At 37.0% G+C, this 18,479-nt stretch overlaps 1 protein-coding gene across 2 annotated transcripts in view; it reads right to left on the bottom strand.

Moving 5' to 3' along the window:
- Positions 1–7,302: 7,302 nt before the first annotated feature.
- vamp4 (vesicle-associated membrane protein 4) overlaps positions 7,303–18,479 on the bottom strand; it is a 31,591-nt gene continuing 20,414 nt past the window's right edge. For both annotated transcript variants that reach the window (XM_007895623.2, XM_042335696.1), the window contains exons 5-8: positions 17,928–18,028; positions 14,566–14,645; positions 11,118–11,169; positions 7,303–10,274 (exon numbers count right to left, since the gene is read on the bottom strand). In XM_007895623.2, the coding sequence (XP_007893814.1) occupies positions 10,246–10,274; positions 11,118–11,169; positions 14,566–14,645; positions 17,928–18,028 (262 nt within the window). In that variant the 3' untranslated portion in view covers positions 7,303–10,245. The remainder of the gene's footprint in view (positions 10,275–11,117; positions 11,170–14,565; positions 14,646–17,927; positions 18,029–18,479) is intronic.

Genomic DNA, 18,479 nt, shown 5'->3' with positions numbered 1-18,479 from the left:
TGTTATTTGACCACAACATACTTGCTTGTTGTAAATCATATGCTGGAAAGGATAAAGCATTGTGTATACTATAAAAGCTGCTTTTTTTAAAAAAAAACTTGGAGCAAAAGGCTGGTGGTGAGGTAATAAGGTAATGGGTTGAAATAACATTCTGCCTTTACCTCAAAACAACCTATTATGGCAAAAGCTGAGCTGAAACATATGTTCCTGTACTGATTGAAGTGGGTATGTTTCTTGTTTCTGGGTGAGTAAATCGCAGAGGTGACCCATCATTTTGTGTGTGTGTGTGTGTGTGGGAGGGGGAGGGTTTATAACTATCGTGTGTAAGTGCAAGGAATAGCAAATGCATTTTAATATCTTTAATTACTGTATTAATGTACATTGAAGCTAGAAACTATATATATATATATATGCTGTATTTATGTTGTGTGCATGAATTGTAGATGAACATTAAAGTATCTATTTTGTGGAGTTGAATTGAGGGATATGGGAAAGAGGGTAGATTTTTTTTTCTAAACACTGAGCAGGTGAACTGAAATAGTTTTTCCAGTGTTGTCGATTCCAAGGTTCCTCTGTGTTGAATGAGCACCTGTTAGTAAAAGTAGAAAGGTAAAGCAGTCTCACATACATGGGAAAATTTCAGTGAGATTATCAATCCTACATTCTCACTGAAATTCTCATGTCTGTGAGACTGCAATTAACAAAGCTCATTAGGCAGTGGTATTAAATCTCCATGGAAATTGTTTTGTCACTCTGCATAGCTCACTGGTAGGGTCATGTCTACAATGCTGTACGTGGGAGAACCCTACTTTCACAGGAGTGTTCTGAAAACAACAAACCCAGCGTTCTAAGATTGACGGAAGAAATGATATTGAAAGAGGAACTGGGGTTCCCTGTAGAAGACTCGCTTGTTTTCAGAAGACTCCTGTGAAAGTAGGGTGCTCACATGTATAGCATTGTTAGACGTGACTCTGCCAGAAAGTTTTGCAAAGAGTGACAAAACAAATTCCCTGGAGGTTTAATACCAGTGTCTCGTGAGCTCTGTTATAGCAGTTGTCCCAATATAACATAACATCTACTTCAATAATGTACTACTTCTATTTGCTTCTTGCCTACAATCCACTTAAAGTATGTTCTGTGAAGCACTTTGAGACGTCTTATGACCTGATAAGGCGGAATATCAAATGCAAGTATTATTATTCAAGTCAGAGTAGATGAGGAGATCCAGAATGTTTAAGAGATTTAAAGAAGAATTAAGAGATTTAAGGGAGAGGAATTTAAAGAACAGATTATCATAATTTTTTCTCCACATTAACCACTAAATCTAATCCCATTCTGCTGCTTGCTCCCCCCATTCCCCTTTTGTATTCCTTTGTTTCAAGTACCTAATTCCCTTTCCAAATAATCGTATGGGACTCTGCTTCAACTGGGTTTTGTGGCAGAGAATTTGACCTGCCTACCACCCTCTGCGTAAAGGCATCTGATTCTAACCACCCCTTCAATTTTCTTTGTCATTTATTTTAAATTTGTGCTTTTTTTATAGTAGCTTTACACAGTGGGACTGAACATGGTGGAAGATTATTGTGCTGCTGCTGCTTGAAATTTGTTATACAATGGTGCAGGTGGTTGAAATCCACAAGCCATTTGGTTCCTACACTATGATGCGGCTTAAAAAAAAGTCAGTTTTCACCAACTATTGTATCTTGTTGCAGAGATGGTCGATGCGTATCTAGTCTCAAGTTAGAATGAAGACAGATTGAGACATTGCCATCATTTTTATGAGCACGTGCCTGTGTCGTGTGATTTTTTTTTGGGAGTCAACAGTTTCAAAAATAATCCATTGAAGTTCAGTCCACACGTGTGGTACATGGAGAATTAACCAGTCTTTTATAGCCTAAGGATAATAAACCTCTCCACCCAGTATCAAAGTGCTGACACCTGTTGTGCAGCACTAACTGATCACATCCCAGATGTACTTTAAAAGATGGTGTTAACAACGTGCTATTTTAATCATGCAGAGTTAATTGTAGTAAGCGGAAGAAATGTTGTGTACGCTGCATTGGCACTGGTCAAGATGACAGTCATTTACCCCGTTGACACTGCCAAGATTACTGAAGTTAGTGCAGAGGAATTTGCCTTTGACCTTGCCTTTCTCCCTGTTCGGTAATATTACAATGAGGCAAATGGATTACCGTTTCTCTGTACGATTCATAACCATTAAACGAATGGGAAAGTAGAGCCAACATATAGGACTCGGGAATCATAAACCACTTTAGTAACTAGTTCTAGTAGTAGTGATACATATTTGGTAATTGAATAGATATACATTGAAGTTGGTCTCATTATAACTCTAGAAAACAGATATCTAACATCTGCTAGAAAGCCCTACATTTGATGTTTTATATAACAAGCCCATTCGGAATTCCTTCTTATATGCAGATGTATTTGCAATCCAAGACCTATCCAGCGTGAGTTAATGTTTCAGGTCGATGACCTTTTGTCAGAACTGCAAGTATATATTATTGTTATATCCCCAAAAGTCAGGATCCGTTGGAAAAATCTTGTTGCATCAGTGAAACAGGTATTGTCCAATAGGTTTGGAATGATCTTGAGCTCGCTGTCATATACAGTAGAGCAAAATGTTTCTGTGCAACTGTATCAGGCCTACAGTGGTGCCTGGGTGGTAAGGTATGATATTAGCACTTGTATTGAATTGCAGATGCACAGGTTGTAAGAGTTGTACTACTAGGAGGTAAAAAGGAAATTTAGCTGCCAGAATCCCTGTAATCCTTCTGTGACTTTACATATGTTAGGCACTAAGACTCCCAGGTAAGAGATTCCTGGATTCCTAGGTACGCCTGCCTTAAATCTGCACTATGTTGTATCTTCACCCTCGGGTCAATCCCTAGAGTTGATGCCCTAACCTGACTCGAGTCTAAAACCTCTTACTGGTAATCTACCAGATTGGTTACATTTCACACTCATTTGGCTATTTGTCACACTGCGTATGTGTTTTCTTTTTTAAAAAAAAGACAGTAGTATAAAGCACCCCAGAGCCAGTTTCTAAACAGTAACATAACCCAGTGTGAAAACTTACAATTAAACGTGTTTATTAGTCCACTTTTGACATTAATCGAGAGGAGCTCGGAATAGAAACGCTAATTGCTAATGGAATGCTCGGAATAAATAGGTTTGAATTTGTGACAGATTTATGGCTAACATGCTGTTAAAACACTAAACATATGGTTGAGCAGGTGCCTTTAAAACTTTTCATGGAAAAAATAGTTTTACACATAGCATTTGATGGCTTCCTACAGCTTTAGACCTATTTACCAGAGCTAAGTTCAATACGTTTCACAGATGTTTCCTTGAAGGCCTTAAAAAACAATATAAACTGGAGACTAAATGGCCTCAACTATCTGTGAGGCATCCCACCATCCACCTTAATGGTTCCTAATGGAAGTTGGGCTCTGTACCTTAACTGTCTAAATTTGTTTTAACCATACAAATGCTTTAAGGGCTTTGTTATAATATAGGTGACTGACCTGTTACCTACACTTAATTGTAAAGAAAACAATTCCCCCTCTCCCGATTGTCCTTTGAAAAAAAAACTAATTTGTGTAATGATACCCAGCAAGACAGACTGATATTGCGAGCAAGTCCCTTTTCTTCACAGCTCACAGAACAGTATTGACCATTGCCGTGGAGAGGTCTGTGGTGCAGAGAACTCCCTCGCTTGTTTTGTCCAAATCTAATTTTGCCCTTATCGATCATCCAAACGCTTGCACTTTCCCACAGGAGTCAATGACCAGCGATGAGCGGTGGATACCCTGACTTTTTTTTATCCTCTCTAATCCACTGAGGCCAATAGTAACACCTGGACTGATTTCCCAGCTGGGATCAGCTAATTCAGCACAGACTGTGGATTGAATCTCGGGCCTTCCAGATCTGAATGACTTTGTTCTACATTAGGATCAAAGGACAAGTTTGGATGAAGTTCTTTTGGGTTATTTTATTGACATCCTTCCAGCAGACCAAGTCTGCTCTCTTTCCCCATTGCAGTATTGATCAGTTTCCTGAACGAGTCCAGTGTTCTCGACCACTCCTTTGTTGATTACCCTGTTTGTAAATACTTCCTGGCATCTCTTAAACGTGGCACTTTCAATCTTGAACCTGTGCCCTCTTATCTTAGGCAGTGCATTTACCAACCCGGGGGGCACGGGTGTATTGGCAGAAATGTTCCACATGAAGAAAATTTCAATTTCTACTGAATTCTGAGACAGCCTGAGGTTTTCGTATCTTCCCAAAAACTAGTTGGAGGATACTTCAAATAGCTGTTCTTCTCATGAGATCTTCTACACTTAAGTATCAACAAGCTATTGAATGGTGGAAAACCATGCAGCAAACCCCAATCCTGTCCTTGTCTGATGCTCTTATAAATGCACTCAGCAGCAGGCATTCTTGAATAGGGATCAGGAAGAGGAATGTCTTTTTCTCTGTCTTTCTCACCCAGAGGTTTTGGAGCCAGTTCCTACTACCTTACTAGTGCCCTGAATTGAGATGAGCGAGTGAGATGAGTGAACCCACGGCCAATCTGGGCATTTGCCTCTAAACCTCTCATCATTTTCACAACTTTTACTGTCTCCCAATATGGAATTTTGGCACAACTGACTCTTATGTATTTTATATCACCAAAAAGGCAAAGTCTGGGGCCAGAAGAATTTTCCTTTACAAAATGAGTGGTTAAGACATGGAATGCCCTATTTACAGTGGTTGAATCCACATTCGCTTTTAAGAGAGAATTTGATAACTATTCTGAAAAATAGAATTGGCAGGAGAATGAAACTAAATGGCTGTTCTTTCAGAGAGCCTGCACAGGTACAAGAAAGCAAATGACCTCTTTTTGTGCCTTAAATTTCAAGTTATATATATCCACATTAATAAATGCTAACTAAATAATAATAATCCTTGCATTTGATATAGCGTTTTTCATGTCTCCCAAAGTGCTTCACAGAATATACTGTAAAGTGAATTGACTGTATATTTGTGGGTGAACGCGGCAGCCAATTGCGCACAGCAGTGTCCCACAAACAGTTGTAGATTGAAAATGACCAATTTATTGTTTTTGTTTTTTTGGAGGTATTATTAGGCGTGTGGAGTAAGGAAACTTGCCCAAGGTTTCGCCCTGACCTGCCTGGAATTGAACTCAGGTCTCTCGCTTGCAAAGCGAGTGCTCTAACCACTGAGCTACAGGACTCCACAAATAAATAAATTGAAAAGACTCCACCATTCAGAACATCCTTGTTAGACTTGGGTGAGTTTTGTCTGTTCTTGGCCATCTCACCAGAAACAGTAAAAGAAAATTGTTCAGTAATGACGGGACACAGCACAATTTGAATTCTCCTTATTGCTGGCCACTTGCAGGTGATCGCGACTGCAGATATCTGTGCCAGGATTGTTCTTACGGTTGGAATTGAGAGATGTTTCTACATAATCTTTTTTGATTTAATAATAATAATCCATGCATTTGATACAGCACCTTATGTGGTTGAGACATCTCAAAGCGCTTCACAGAATATATTTTGATATTGATTTGCATTACACAGGCAAGAACCTTGAATATCTAGACCAGAATTTCCTTTTCCCTGTCCATTCATGACTGGCTGATTCTCTGGTAACGAATAAGCTGGAGATCAATACAAATGTAGTGATACAGTATTTGGTTTCACAAACACAAGCAGAGAGAAATCGAGATAGAATTAGCCAGAAATGTGAAATATATGGAAAGGAAATGAGATTGCCAAGAAACATATTTCTCAATTTATTTAATGCTAACCTGCTAGCTCCCCTTATATTTACAAGGGAGCTGGAGCCGATTAAAAACAGAGCATGGAATCTTAACATTTTGACTGAAGTTGAAAGAGTACTTGTTTCCACTTTATAAAGAATAGTTTTAAGTCCATTGAAGAGCACCTGGCTAGTTTGGAATTACAGTACATCTTTAAAGTGAAAGAAAATAACCCATAATGAGGCTCTGTAAAGCTTTCTCGTAATCCTCTACATTTTGCAATATAAAAATTCAACCAGTGTTTTTAAAATGCAAATTGGATATTTTGTGGTAATTGCAAGTGTACGCCCCAAGGAGTTGTATTAAGTGCAGAAGGGACAGTTTTGATCTAACTTTTTTAAGCAGAAGATAGTGAATGGGGAAAGAGGATAAAATGAAAGTTAATAAGCAATTGTCATTTAGAAAATGAGACTGGCTGGACACACTGTGAAGGTCTGTTCCAGGGTTGTGCATTCTCATGAGCTGCAGAATAACTATCTGTACTAATGTTGTTGATTATCATTTTAAATAAATGATAATAAATACATATGGAAGTTATTCTGTCTTTTGAAATGTAAACTGACTTAATGGACCTTGAACTGATAAAGATGCTCCTTGGGATGGCTGTGTCCAATCTGTAAAGATGTTTTGTGGCTATCAAGGTGCAGCCTGTAATTTATCATCGGCAGGTTGTTGTAGACTAAGTGACCCACTGAAGTTTCATGTATCAAATCTATTTTGGAACTGTAATTAGAATTAACTGTGTTATGGACTTAATAACCACTCAAGACAGAACAAAGATGAGATTCTGAAATTCAGCACTGAGCTTTGGTGCTAGTGAGGGGTGGCCAAAGGTTCCTTATCTGAGCCCGAATGAGTACACAAGCACCAAGTGGAGGCTCTGGCATCTCTCTGAGGTCTGAGAGGTGTTTAGCATTGGGCCAATTTCAGGGGTTATTGTTTGGGAGCTGACACCAGTATCCGTTCCCCCCCCCCCACCCCCGAGGCTTCATCCTGGCAGATGAATTTGAGGTGAGGAAATAAAAGGGAAGCTTGCCAGAATAATTTCATAAATGAAGTAAAACTAAACCATTGGGAAAATTGTCAATTACATTTATTGAATAACAATATTGTGCTGAAGGCTTTAATTTCAGTATGAAGGTGTATAAAAGGTCCTTGTAGGCTGGAACCCAATGTGTTAAATTTGTAACCATTTTTATAGATTGTTCTAACTTTTAGGTTGTTGCACATTTTGGGTGGAAAGAATATTAATATATTGTAGAGAGTAAAGGCAATTGATGATTTCTGGATTATAATTGCCATGTAATTGCAGTGAGATTGACAGAATTAAACTAGTCTTCAGCAGCGAACAGCTCTCAGAGGATGTTGTCCATAATTTAAAACCCTGAAAAAAATCAGAATCTGGGTAGAAGCATGTATTTGTGATTGCAGAACATAAGGGCACAAGTACAAATTAACCCACAAGAAATATGTATGTTAAAGTGATTCCCTCCTAGAAAGATGTATGGAGGTAGATGCTGGGCGGAAAGGGAAGTCACCTATTAAATATGTCTGGTTGAATATGTATGTATATATGAATATACATCATGATCCTTTACAGAACATACTACTTCTGAAAGGAAAAGGACTATTACAGGATTTTTTTATTTTCACAGTTGTCATTACAACTGTCAAAGTAATTAAACATTTAGATTACTTTTTTTATTTCAACAGAATTACAGACAACAAAATAATTTATTTCCTAGAAATCCTCATGGTTTAGGACATGTCAACCTGCCCTAACACATACACAATAACGAAGGATAATTTGTCTGTACAGTGCAAACATGCAAGCTTGATACATTTACACTAAAACACAAAATTACATTAAATTCAGCAATACAAACTCCCTAAATCTAGATTTGTTTGAAAAAAAAACAGGTCTTAGTTTCTCTATAAAGCAAAATGTAATGTACTGCTTTGCTTTACTCCATGTAATGGATTGGTATTTAACATGTAATCAAAACTACATTATTTATAAACAGATCTTACTCTTTGGCAATGGTCAGCAACAATGAATATTCAATAGTGCTGGGGAGAAGATGGGGAACAAAATACAAAGTATCCTCTTTAGAATCTTCATTAGATACAGGTTTGTTTATGTTAGGAAATTAAAAAGTTTCAAAAGGAATTTCTCTAGATTTGTTTGTAGATAAAGCTAGTTATTATTTTAGATTATTGAATGAAATACTTTAGACCCATGGATTTGTGGATTTCAAAGAGCAAAACAATCTGGGTGCACAGAAGTGTTTGAAAGTTTTGGGAGATAAACTGGATGTGGAAGAACCACTGACTCTACACATTGTAGTGTACACATTTACTATAGAATTGACTTCATGTATAGACTGCTGGTATATTCCACTTTAGAATCGGCAGTAGCTAACTCAACTGTTTTTCCTTTCTTTGCTCAACTCCAGTGTATGGGTACAATTGACTTATAATAATAATAATCCTTGCATTTGATATAGCGTTTTTCATGTCGGGAGGATGTCCCAAAGCGCTTCACAGAATATACTGTAAAGTGAATTGACTGTATATTGTGGGCGAACGAGGCAGCCAATTGCGCACAGCAATGTCCCACAAACAGTCATAGATTGAAAATGACCAATTTATTGTTTTTGGTTTTGGAGGGATTATTATTAGGCTCTGTGTGGAGTAAGGAAACTTGCCCAAGGTTTCGCCTCTGCCTGGAATTGAACTCGGGTCTCTCACTTGCAAAGCGAGTGCTCTAACCACTGAGCTACAGGACTCCAAACTTATGACAAATAATAGAAGTATGTAATTTTTATTTAGCTTTTTACAATTAGGTCCTTAAGCCCCTTTTATAAATTGTAGTATTATCTGCTTATGTTCAGTGTAATTATGATTAATTGTCTTAAGGCCTGCTGTAACCACAGCACACTTACATGTTCTATGGATCAAATGTGCACTTCAGATACAATAGGTCTAACACTTGTGGAAAGTTAGTTGCACGCTGTGACCTCCTAACAGGTTGTCTGGATGCTTCTTACTCACTTTGTTGAGGGAATCTTTTGATAAGTTATCAAAAATATTCAGAATTTTAATTTCACTTTAATATTTCGTTTCCAGGTCTAACTTTCCAAGAACACCTTTACAAGGTGATAATTGGGCAAATAAAAGCCGCAAAGTGCAAGGAAGAGGGGAAAAAAAGCATTTAATAACACTTAAAAGTAGCACACCAAACACTTGTGCAATACTCCATTTTCTAATGTTCCACTTGCTGCACGGCTATTGGGAACATTTTTGAAGAGGTGTGCGCAGGCGTATAAGTAAGAATTGGGGAAAGCAGCACTTCATGCAGCACACAAAGAAGGTCTACAACTGACATCTGGAATATAACAAAAGCTAATGGGAAAGTCAGTGGGTAAATGCAGTTGATTTGCTGCTGATCAACCTTGGTGTTTGAGTTTTTTTTATATAACAGATTTTCCCATTTCTAAGCAGGTTTGGGTACTCTTTAAGGATGATGATGGGTTTCTGCAGTTGTGTTAGACACACAGCTGACCAAAAAAAAAACTGACTCAAAGAATCCGAGGATCTCTCTGTAGAAGTTTGAAAGGCAGCACTGTACATTTTATTTGTTTTAAGCTTAGCCTGATTCACATTAGTTGTAGTTATACATGTACATATCCACTGATATTTGACCACCTCCTTCCTCTAGATAATTTTGCGATTGATGCCAAATGTTTTACACTGCATATTTGGTGTCTAGTGGTGTGATCTTTTGCACTGCAAGTGATGCCAACCACCATATAATTGGGGGATAAATAAATCCAATCCTGAACACAGAGGGAAAGGTGCAAATTCTTTGATTGTCAGGTAATGGGTCTTTTGAAAAAGCAAGTTTTCTTAAAAAAAATAATTTTGCAATGCAGAGGGATAAAAATATATACAGCATTAAAGAGCAATCAGCATGAATCAACACAATAACACGGTCAGAAAGTGACTGCAATAGTCCATTAGTGGATATATTATATGATCAAGTTATTTCTGCAGAGAAACAAGGCTTTGTGCATTTTTAGAAAAAACATAGCCTCTTATTTCAGCCTAGAATCCCCTCAATTCCTTTTCCCAGCTCATTTACTGCTCCCTGAATATGCTCACAAAGGGAATCGAGAGGAGCACATGTGCAATATTGGTCCTCTACAGCCTTGTTCCAGAAGGGTTCTTGTAGCAGCCGATGAACACAAATACAATTTCTTCTTCAAAGAGCTGACAAACACTATTTACAATAAGTGTACACTTTTTATATACACATACCAAGTACTGTCTACAGAAATGAGGCAGGAGTAACCTTCCTTGGTCAATGTTGCGCTCCATTCAGCCACTGATACCCATCATGAACGATTCTTCAAAATTATAGGTACTGTGAAGGGAACAGAATGATGTTTTAAATCAACGCACCAATTACAATGCAAATATTAACACATGCTCTAGGAAAATTGCTGGCGACTTTCCTTATTCTCTAATGCAAAACTTATCTACCAGCAAACATGAAAGGGGGCTCCATAAAATTGAAAATAGAAAAATACATTTTTTTTAAAAAAGTCCAAAATAGAAGTTTACTTAACGTTTACTGTTTTCTTAAAATCAGATGAACTTTATCGGTTGTCCAGAAAATTACTTTGAACCTGCTATTTAACTATCTAAACGTGCATTCCGGCACCTTGCCAGTAGAGAAGTCGCTGCAGGTTTGCTTTTCAGTGTCTGTTGCCTTGAGCAGAGCTATTTTCACTTATACCAAAAGGACAAAAATACTTGCTATAATTTGCAGTAATTGTGAAGTGCTTGGACATATTTTCAATGTGACCAAGGAATTATAATAAGTGTAATCAGTTATGAAAAAAATATTACATTTGATATTACAAAAAATAGGTGGCAACAAAGTCTGGTTGATAAATATCAGAATTTCAATTGAATTACTGCTTTCTACTCTGCCTTTAGGTATTTCTCCACTTTATTTTGAAGTGATATGTTTCAACTTCAGGTACAGTGGCAGTCATGTGGCATATGTGAAAGCGCCATGAAGGTGATCTCACTACAGGAAGGTAAGAAGTGGGTCACTGTTTGAGGCAGCATTTGTCGCTTAATTTTGTCTTCTGTTAGAAATTAATCATTTTGTATAATTGTTTCATCAACACATTTCAGAACACTAAGGGCCAAAGGTGGTGGTGTGGGGGGAGAATTCAAATAAATGAAACATACTTACTGATAATGATTAACAAGACAATTAAGACAACCAGTGCCACAATAGCCTTCATCTGAAAGAGAAAACAAGTGTTAAACAAGTGATCTAAATTTTATTGGTTCTTGAATCATCTTGAAGATCAGGTGGGCTTGAAAATCACAACCTGTGATATGCTAATTTGTAAGTCACTGGTCACAATTTTAATTATAACAATAATTCTTATACTTGGGTATCGTACTTTTCATGTTTGACTTTGGGACGTCTTCATGTTTCATGAAGACGTCCCAAAGTGCTTCACAGGATTTATTGTGAAGTGGAGTGACTGTTTCACCTCACTGTCTGAAAAATGAGCTGCAATTTTAGAGATGGTTTTGAGTGAATTTTCCTTATGTGCTTTTGAACATTTCCTCTTTGATCTCCTGATACAATGCACCAAAGCCACCTGAGGGTGAACAAAGGGTCAGCTGTCTACCAGCAAACTGTCACAGAAAATTGTTTATTCATCACTTTCTTGGTTTCACAAAAAAAGCACTTTCTAGTTTTCATAAACCTGAGGGATGTAGATATGGTCTTGTACCAAAACTATAATACACTTATTTTGTCAACTAAACATCCGATTTTCACATGAATGATTAGATCCTGATGATGAACACATTAGTTTGATTAATTCCTTTTAGATCTTTGATGCCTCGAGTTGGCCACCCAGGTTTGTTAAAGAAAGAATTTTCTTTTTTGCTACAAAAGGTGTTATTTCTTCATGTTTAGTAATCAAAATAGTGAAAAAAAATGTAGGTTTGCAGCAAAACGTACCTCTCAATAGCACCAATAATCCCCCCCTGCAATTTTCCACAAAATTTGTCAAGCCTCCGCCCACAATTTTTAGCAAATATTTCTGCAAATGTCCATTGACCCTGTTGATAACCCATTTCAGGCTTTGATTCCATTAGTTTTTAATAATGTGGTCATTAAGGCAGATTAAGATGCATTCTCCCACTATTCCATTAGGGTGGATAGCTTTTTTGGAGTAGTAAACACCAGCACGTAATAATGGTCCAAATGTCCTTGTATTATGTGGTACACTTGTTATGGTTCTATTTGGGTTTAAATAAATTGACTGATACATTTTTCAGCCCACTTAACAAGTACCTATTGGAGATTAGAAAAACATTGTTGTGAGAAATTAAGCCAATTCATTGAGTCAGTGGAGATGTTAAGAGGAAAAATCCCCCCCTCCCTTCATTCTGTGCCCAGTAATGGTAGTCTTAGCAATCTCCTTCCCTCTTGTGTATAGCACTCTCCCTACTGATCCCAGCCTCCTTAAAATGCTGATATTGTAGGTACTCCAGTGACCGAAGCCCATTGCTACTAGGGTTGGGAAGTCAAACCAGTAATTACTGGGCTACGGCTTTTTTCTTATGTAATCAAGTTTTATAATACGTGATAAGGCACAATATCAAATGCAAGGATTATTGTTGTTATGGACATGAAAGTTTTAAAGTAGAGTGCTAATTCAACAAAATGAACCTAACCTGTAAATTGGCAGGATTTATTTTTAATTTCTTGTAAAATTATGCCCCCATCTTAACACTGCTTAACCTCAACTTCTACTGCTGAGAGGGCAGGCAGCCAGCCAGCCTTGCTCCCACACCTCTGCCAACGCTATCCCCCTGCAGCTAGTCATCACTTTGAGCTTAAACTGTATTTTGTGCAAAAATAGATCACATTAACATTCCCTACATTTCAACAGCTTTTACATCTGAAAAAGCGTGGTTGGACTTGAACACAATTTCACTGTTATTAGCTGTAAGCCTAATTCCTTACATTAACAGTTGTGCTATTTATAAACTCATGGAAAAAGTCAGATCCTATAAGCAATACAAGATCCTTCAGTAGCTCTACATTCACTTTAATTTATTAATACTAATATTTAGACTTGTTTACGCACATATCTAATTTAAGATCTAAATTGCATTTATATAGCGCCCTTCAAGCAGGATAGCATCTCAGAGCAATGTATTCAGATATCAGAAGGTTATAGACATGGAATAATATTATTGTGCCTTGTCTCCAATGAATGTACTTTGACTTTCACGTATATTTTTTGAATTGACCCTCAGGCCATCACATTCAAAATGACTTTCCTCCAAACAGAGTTACACTTGTGCTTTTTGATAGTATAAGGTTTTGAGCAGCTAATTAGAAAGTTTTTTGATGGCCTGCAAAATGGATTACAATTCCTTGCATGCAATTTGCATGGCGGTCGAAGATTGCTTTTAGTCATTAAATAAATTGTGTTTAATTATTTTTTTTAAGGTTCAACAGCAAATATATAGATGATCATTCCTCAAGATTTGTTTCAAATCAGGATTAATTTGTGCAACTTTTGCTGCACAAATTAATCTTGACAATTCATTTTTAATAAGCATTTTTGCATTAATTGCTTGACTAACTAAGGAATCCTGTTGGAATGGTACTTGCTGAATAATGCATTTCAAGGCCTCAAGGTTACAAAATCCAGGCCAACAAATCCCTCGTGTCCCTAAGCATGAGAGCATTGACTATGTGCCTTAACGGGCTCTGAACCAAATTATATACATAAAGATACATTTGTTACTTTTAGAAAACGTTCTAGAAGCAGAACCTTTTGTGCTAAATTTGGAAATTATATTTACAGACAACATTTTTCAGAGCTACGTTTAATAGAGGCAGAATGAGCAGCTAATGTCACATAGTTGATGGGAAGAATTTTTCACCTCAAAAACATCTGTCTTTTTGAGGCAATCTTTCATTTGTTTAAGTGCATTATCTTTTGAGTAGCATTTAAACCAACTTGACTGTCGGTAAGTGTTTTTCTCACTTTAAATAAATACAATGAAGGTCTCATTCTTTATTTGATGTGTAAATTCTTATTTACTGGAACACTGAACAGAAAGTTAAATATTTAAAGATGACTCAACCATTGACATATTGCAACAGAATTAGTGGCTCTTCACACTGTAACTTTACCTTAGATCTAATGTAAATAAATAAGATAAGCCAAGCATCGACTTCCAACTTACTATGACTAAAAACATACATAACCCCACCTTTAACCTCCTCAGGTGAGAAGAGGAAAAAAAAGTATGGATATTTAGGGGATTGAAGCACAAAAGTATTAAGGGGGAAAAAGGACAGCAGGCTGTCTGATAATCACTTATGAAATCCAGTCAGTTTTAAATCACTAACTGCAATACTGCTTCTTTGCCATTGCTTTACAGTTTAGTTATTCTTGTGGTATTATCATTACAATGAGAGATTTATCATTCCACCAGGTTATGCAACAAGACAGACCCTTGGGCCATTGTGTTTCTTTAATAAATTATGACTTTGTAGAATTAAAGCACAGTGCCCCAAAAGTCATTATCCTGACCTTTCAGGCATGTTTGAGTAATAATTACCTTGGACACAGTGCTCTCTGCACAACACTCACCTTGCACTCTCTCCACCACATCTGTCGCCGCAGTTGCTTTGCTCGGTTGCTGAATGCTGTGGCATTGTCTGATAAACTTTCTGGAAGAAAGATTGAAATAGTGACTGTTTAAAACCAACAAATCTGTTTGATCTCATAATAAATCTAAATTCTTTCCTCCACCTCCAATAAAGACAGCAGAAACTGCTTGGTACTGTTCCACACGCTCCAGCAGACAGTCTGCACTTCAGGATCTCACATAAGCAGATGTCCTCTGTGTGTGAGCCTTGACTGAATGTTTGCAGGCGATTTGCTATTTGGAGAAATTTGAGCAATTCAATCCCGTCGTTGCCAAGATCTTGAGGGGACAGACACCCACAAAGTCAAAAGGACAGTCAGGACCAATATCTAGCAGCATATTTATCTACTCGGGAGATCGATTTCCCTAAATTATACCTTTGAATTTAAAGCCACATGCATAATAATCATTGCATTTGATACACTCTGGAACACTCTTCCTATATCCTTCTACCTTGCCCCTTCCTTTCCCATCTTCAGATTGTGCCTGAAGATCTTCCTATTTAACCATGTCTGCGATCAACCCTCCCTCCCCCCCAACTCGGCATTGTACTCCGCCACTGTCGAGCCTCTGGGATACTACCCTGTGTGAGGGGTGCTATACAAATGCAAATTGTTGTAGTGCCTTATCATGTCGTTGAGATGTCTCAAAGTGCTTCTTAGAATATATTGTAAAGTGTATATTTTGTGGATGAAATGTTATTATCTTAATAAAGCAACTTCAAGTCACAAGTGAAACTCAAGGCTATTTAGCTTGAATTGTATTAATGTACAGCTCAAGGTTATCAATTTCCAAAATTGTAGGTATATTTTATCTTTGAAATTTAAAATGCATCAGTAACACTGTCAAAATGTGGTATCAATTCCATGAAATGGCTTTATAAGTATTTCCAAATTCTTTCTGGAATAGTATTAAGAAAAATGTCCCCTTTACCCCACCACCCAAAAAAAATTGAGCCTGAAGAAACATTAAGTGACCATCCTATAGACTTCTACCAAAACAAGAATTTGTAACCAGGTGAACCCTACAAACGAGGTTTATTCAAACACTATAAGATGGAAGCTTGAAAAGTTAGAATCTAGATGGAAACTTTCAAATAACATTTACTGCACACCTACACTCGAATATGTCACTTAGTTTTCCTACAAATGCTGTACATAAAAGTTCTTATTTCATGGTGAAACTGCCCTCCTCAACCATCTAATTCACATCACTTAAGACATTTTATGACCTGCTTCTCACTTGCTCACAGGCACCGATGGTTTATGAAACATTTATGACTACTGATTCTATCAGACATTTGATGCAGGTAACATTACTGCACTTTGTGTCATTTAACTCATGAAGGAAGCAGCAACTCAGATGATGGTATCACAAATGTAATTGCAATGGAATGTGATAATAAAAAGCTGCCACTAATACCAATTATACTGTTTTCAAAAAGTGTAGAAAATAACTATTGCAAATATGCATTTACTTCTTTCACTTTTTCCCCTCATAGTGCTAATCTTCTCTACGAAACTATCTTCAACTGGGAGGGTGATACATAATACACACACACCTAGCTGTTGTCAACATGTGCTCACCATCGGGCAAATATAAAGTATAAGTCAACTGAGTTCATATCAAGTTAATTTTAAGTCAGACAGACAATGCAGCTTGAACTCATAACTTGCAATCGTCCAGGTGTGAGTCACATGTTCATTTAAACTAGTTGGTCACCCAGAAGATCTGGTACTTGGCAAATGCACAGACAACATTCCTGTGGGAAATTTATGATTGCTCTGGGTGAGGAAGCTTCGGCTGGCTGAAACATAAATCAAAAACGTCTGAATTATTTTTAAAACAACCTTTGAAAAAAAAACTACAGAATACAGAAATAAACCCTGTTCCGTTAAATAAAGTCCTTACATATTAATTTTAGTTTTGAGATATTTTTTCCTGGTCAATTTGGAAATAACGAAGGCGACGAGATTTTTTAAAAATATAATTGATTCAGTTACTTTGTATCCCAAATATTTCTCAATGGGTTAGTCAAAGTGAAATTACACAGATAAGGGAATGTCTGACATTTCTTAATAAGACAGTAAAGAATACGATCTTAATAAGACAGTAAAGAACCCGTTTTCTATTAGAAAGAGGTGCTCTGAATTTTAGTTGCTGGAGTTAGAAAATCTAAAAGGTTATCGTCCAAACAGAAGGCTTTAATCAGATATAGTGGCAGTAATGATTTGGTTAGAAAGCTTGGCTTGGGTTCAAAGGCTGCTCTTTCTTTAGAGGTACTTTGAATTTAACTCAGAGTCCAAAAAACAGTTTACTACATTTGGCTGGTGAACGTGTAGAATAGATACAAAAGGTACTGGGTTCAAGCTTAGGATAACAATGGGTACAATTGGTTAGATTAGTTAAGTTTAAGGAACAGGCTTACCAAATTCAGAGCTGAGTAAGTTATAGAACAAATTCCGTGAGAACCATGATTTCTACAGGGGAATTTCTTTTGAAAATTTCAATGAAACGGCCTCTGACTTCAATTGAGATGATATCTTCAAGACTCGAGCATGTCAAAATATCTATTTCAAAGCCACCACTCCAACACAGGGCGACCAAAGATTTCACACCAATATCAATTTGGAACTTGCATTCATCATTCAGATACTATCCTTCGATAGCTTCTGTGATATACATCAAAGAGTCAAACTCAGAGAGAAGTGGTGGGTGAAAGGTAAAGCTTTTGTCTGTATTCAGTTCAGATCCTGCTCAAGATATTTATAATTTAAACATTTAAAATAAAGTCAATTCAAATAATATGTTCTCATTTATTTTGGTTTGATACTTGGTTATAAATCTTTTTAGTCAATTTACCCTGAAATGCATCTTGTTGGCTAGGCTGATGAGGATAGATGATCTGTTTACTTCTGAGAATGTGGTAGAACCCTATCGATCATGTGTATCATTGGTTTGAGACAATTGGCTGTGGTGGAGCTGCAGGGAATCAAAATCTGTTTTTTTTTTTGAATTACTGCTTGGTGTGTTACACCACATTTTCACTTGATTTACCATAAAGCACTGGTTAGCTTGCATTGCACTATACTAACCAAAATATTGCTCCATTAGTTATTATTACTGTTACAACACTGTTACAGTGGAATCTTTTTCTTTCCTCTGTGTATTTCGCTCTACTGACCAGCTGTGCGTGCCTTCGGAGTGATATTCTCTTCCTCTTCTCCCCTCCAAGGCTTTCTTGCTCAGAGGTTAGACATAATAGAAACCCAAAAGGTAAATGAAACTTGTAGATATTCCTCACCAGATTTGTCTTGTAGCTCATCCAGTCTCTCTCCACGTTCTATCACTCGAGTGATATTCTCCTGCATCACGTCAATAACCTCATCCACTTGGTTCTGGACACTTAAAATAGAGGCAAGAAAATAAAATCAGTATTATCCGACGCTCTTTGCTTGGATTATCATAATTTTTTTTAAAGCACTATGCTTCATCCACTTTTATTGATATCAAAAATTGTAAAACCAGTACATTCTGCATAGTGTTGATAAAATTCACCTAATTTGGTTAAGTTATAATAATTGGTATCAAAAGATAAAATCAAACAATTTCCATTACATATTGCTCATTAACAGTAAATGTAAATATTAATTTAGCACACTGTACCATTTAATAAGATTTAACTTTTTGTGTGAACAGTGAAAATGTATTAAAAAATAGTGAGTAAGTTGTACCATTATTAGCTCATTCACAAATTGGCAACACTATGACATCATTAGCTGCAGCTACAATAATGTCATTTAGCATCTTCCCTGTCCCAGGGAGCGGCAGTGATCAGTACAGGTTTGTGCTCATG

This window comes from Callorhinchus milii, unplaced genomic scaffold (genome assembly GCF_018977255.1).
Source record: "Callorhinchus milii isolate IMCB2004 unplaced genomic scaffold, IMCB_Cmil_1.0 Scaffold5, whole genome shotgun sequence".
NCBI classification, from domain to species: domain Eukaryota; kingdom Metazoa; phylum Chordata; class Chondrichthyes; order Chimaeriformes; family Callorhinchidae; genus Callorhinchus; species Callorhinchus milii.
Note: the sequence above shows the minus strand (reverse complement) of the source record. Positions and strands in the feature narration are given on the sequence as shown.